This window comes from Malurus melanocephalus, unplaced genomic scaffold, assembly GCF_030028575.1.
Source record: "Malurus melanocephalus ecotype Western Australia unplaced genomic scaffold, MMel_1.1 scaffold_1633, whole genome shotgun sequence".
Taxonomy (NCBI): domain Eukaryota; kingdom Metazoa; phylum Chordata; class Aves; order Passeriformes; family Maluridae; genus Malurus; species Malurus melanocephalus.
In genome coordinates, this window is record NW_026624865.1 from 21713 (window position 1) to 24158 (window position 2446).

At 49.2% G+C, this 2446-nt stretch overlaps 1 protein-coding gene across 1 annotated transcript in view; it reads left to right on the top strand.

Moving 5' to 3' along the window:
- Window positions 1-2288, top strand: part of LOC130587209 (tyrosine-protein kinase Blk-like) — a gene marked incomplete at its 3' end in the record, with an annotated part of 16018 nt that extends 13730 nt beyond the window's left edge. Inside the window, exon 6 of the mRNA XM_057388172.1 lies at window positions 2139-2288. Within this exon, the coding sequence (XP_057244155.1) occupies window positions 2139-2288 (150 nt within the window). The remainder of the gene's footprint in view (window positions 1-2138) is intronic.
- Between the last annotated feature and the right edge of the window lie 158 nt (window positions 2289-2446).

Here is a 2446-nt window from a genome sequence, read left to right on the forward strand (position 1 = left end):
TTTTGGAACTTAGGGCCACATGGGTGCCAAGGAGAAGCCAAGCCCTTCCCTTGAGGTTTAATTGCCCCACTGAAGAAGTTTCAGGGCTGTTTCTCAGCTGTTAAACTGAACAAAGCAAAAGGGCTTCTCAATTTCTCTTCTGCCTGGTAGAAATGGTGAAGGAAAGAGAACCAGAAGAGTTTCCTCTGCTGAGGAGAAGCTTCAAATTTGAGTTTCCCTGGTTCTGCATTTAAATCACCAGGTTTTTCCATGGACTTTATACCACCAGGTCTTGTAGTCTGCTCTCTGCAGGGAGGGATTCCTCTCAAAAGGATTGCTGGCACTTGGGAAAACTTTGGACTCCTCCAAACTCTGCTTGTAAAGATTTATGATCACTGCAACAGAGCAAATATCCACAGAGGTGGAGGGGTTTTTGCTGCTTTTTGTAAATGCAAACGGTTTTCAGGCACAGTGTAGGGAAAACTGCTGGTGCTGGGATGGAGAAACACTAGCCAGTGAGGATTTTAGATTAATAAACCTTCCCCTCACATACAGGATTAGGGTTTCAGAGCTGCTGTGGACGACCCTGCTTCTTTTTACGATCCCAAATGACAGACACAAACTTTTAAACATGTGCAGTCTTGCCTTTTCATTAAAAAACCATCAAAACCTGGCAGTTTATCTGCTCAGGTGACAAATCAGACTTAGAGCAGCCCAGCAGGCTTGGAACAACTCACTCCAGAAATACGATCCAGACAAAGGGGGAAAAAAAATTGGCTGATGAACTGCCTTGAATCACACTGAACACCGGCTGGAAGTTCTGCTCTGCAGCAGCATCTAGTGATGGTTTTGTGCACTGAAAACTCAACCCTTTGGTTTGGATTCGCATGGAGGGAACGGCAGGTGGGAGTGGTGGATGGCTGAGCAGCTCCCTCGAAGCCCAGAAGGGACAAGATTCCAGATGGGAATCTCTAAATGTGGTTTAGCCATGGTCACAAGGTTACAGCTGGACAAGACCAACCCCCTGAACCCCCCTTCTGTACCCTCCAGATGAGCCACTGACCTTGGCACAAGGTTTCATAGTGTTTAATTGAGAGGAAAATGGCTTTAAATGGGTTTGAACTGAAAGAGAGCAGGTTTAGATTAAATACCAGGGACAAATCCGTCCCTGTGAGGGTGGGGAGGCCCTGGCACAGAGAAGCTGTGGCTGCCCCTGGATCCCTGGCAATGCCCAAGTCCAGGCTGGACAGGGCTTGGAGCACCCTGGGATAGTGGAAAGTGTCCCTGCCCATGGCAGAGGGTGGMWWKRGGTGAAATTTAAGTTGCTTTCCACCCCAAACTGTTCTGATTTCACGATGCTGAGRTTGACAGAGCTCAGATGGGAACATGGAGCTGTGGAAAGCCCTTCCTGACCTAAGGAATGTCTGACTGCTCTGCCTGGGGAGGTGCTGCTGATTCTCACAGCACTCCCAGGAGGCTGTTGGACACAGCATAGCCAGGTCTTACCCCATGAGGTCTGGACAGGGTCAATTAATCTGTGATTAACTTTTATCCTGCTCCCTAGCCTTGGACAGAGGGAAGTGTGTAGCTCTAAAGYCTGAGGGGTTTGCCTTGAAAAGGCATCTGATGCCTTGTTCAGGCTTACCTAAAACAGAAACTGGGCAAAATTCAGAGAATAAAAAGCAGTTCTGTTTATTGCAGGGCCTTCAAGAACATTCAGAGCAATCCCAGCCCACCCAGGGGCTGCACCCACAATGGACAATGGCTCATGGGTTTTTCACCCTTTCTCACTTTAGTCCATTTGCAGATCAGGTCTGAATCCTCCAATTGCAGCTGCAGCCAATGCAGTCATTCACTCCAAGTTGGCTCCCCCAATTCTCTGTTGTTTCCATCTCTTGGGGCCTGGCCCAGTGAGGTGTCCTTGAGTTTGGGGCTGCAGAGGAATTGTTATATGTAAAAATGGGAGAGCAGAAGCTCAGCACTGTCTGTGGAGTCTGGAGTTAAACATTAAAGAATTACAGTGTTACAGAGACATGAAAATATACAAACTGAGATCCTAAGGCATCATGTCAACCAGGGCTGGTTTGCAGCTGTGGGCAGCCAAGGAAAGGGGATTTGGGTGCTGTTTGTCCTCACAGCCCTTTCTGCTCCTTGTGCAGATGCCTACTCCCTGTCRGTGAGGGACAGCAACTCCGTGCACGGGGACGTCATCAAACACTACAGGATCCGCTCCCTCGATGGAGGGGGGTTTTACATCTCCCCCAGGATGACCTTCTCCAGCCTGCCAGAGCTCATCCATCATTACAGCCGTAAGTTGGTCGCCTTTCCTCGTGGGTTTGTGTCCTGGAAGAGGGCAGGGACAGAGMGGGGACAGGCTTGGGGGACAATCACAGCTGCTCCAGACACTTTCACAAGCCAGGTGTGCTGCTACAATCAAAACCCATTTCCATCCTGGGGAATTGCAAGG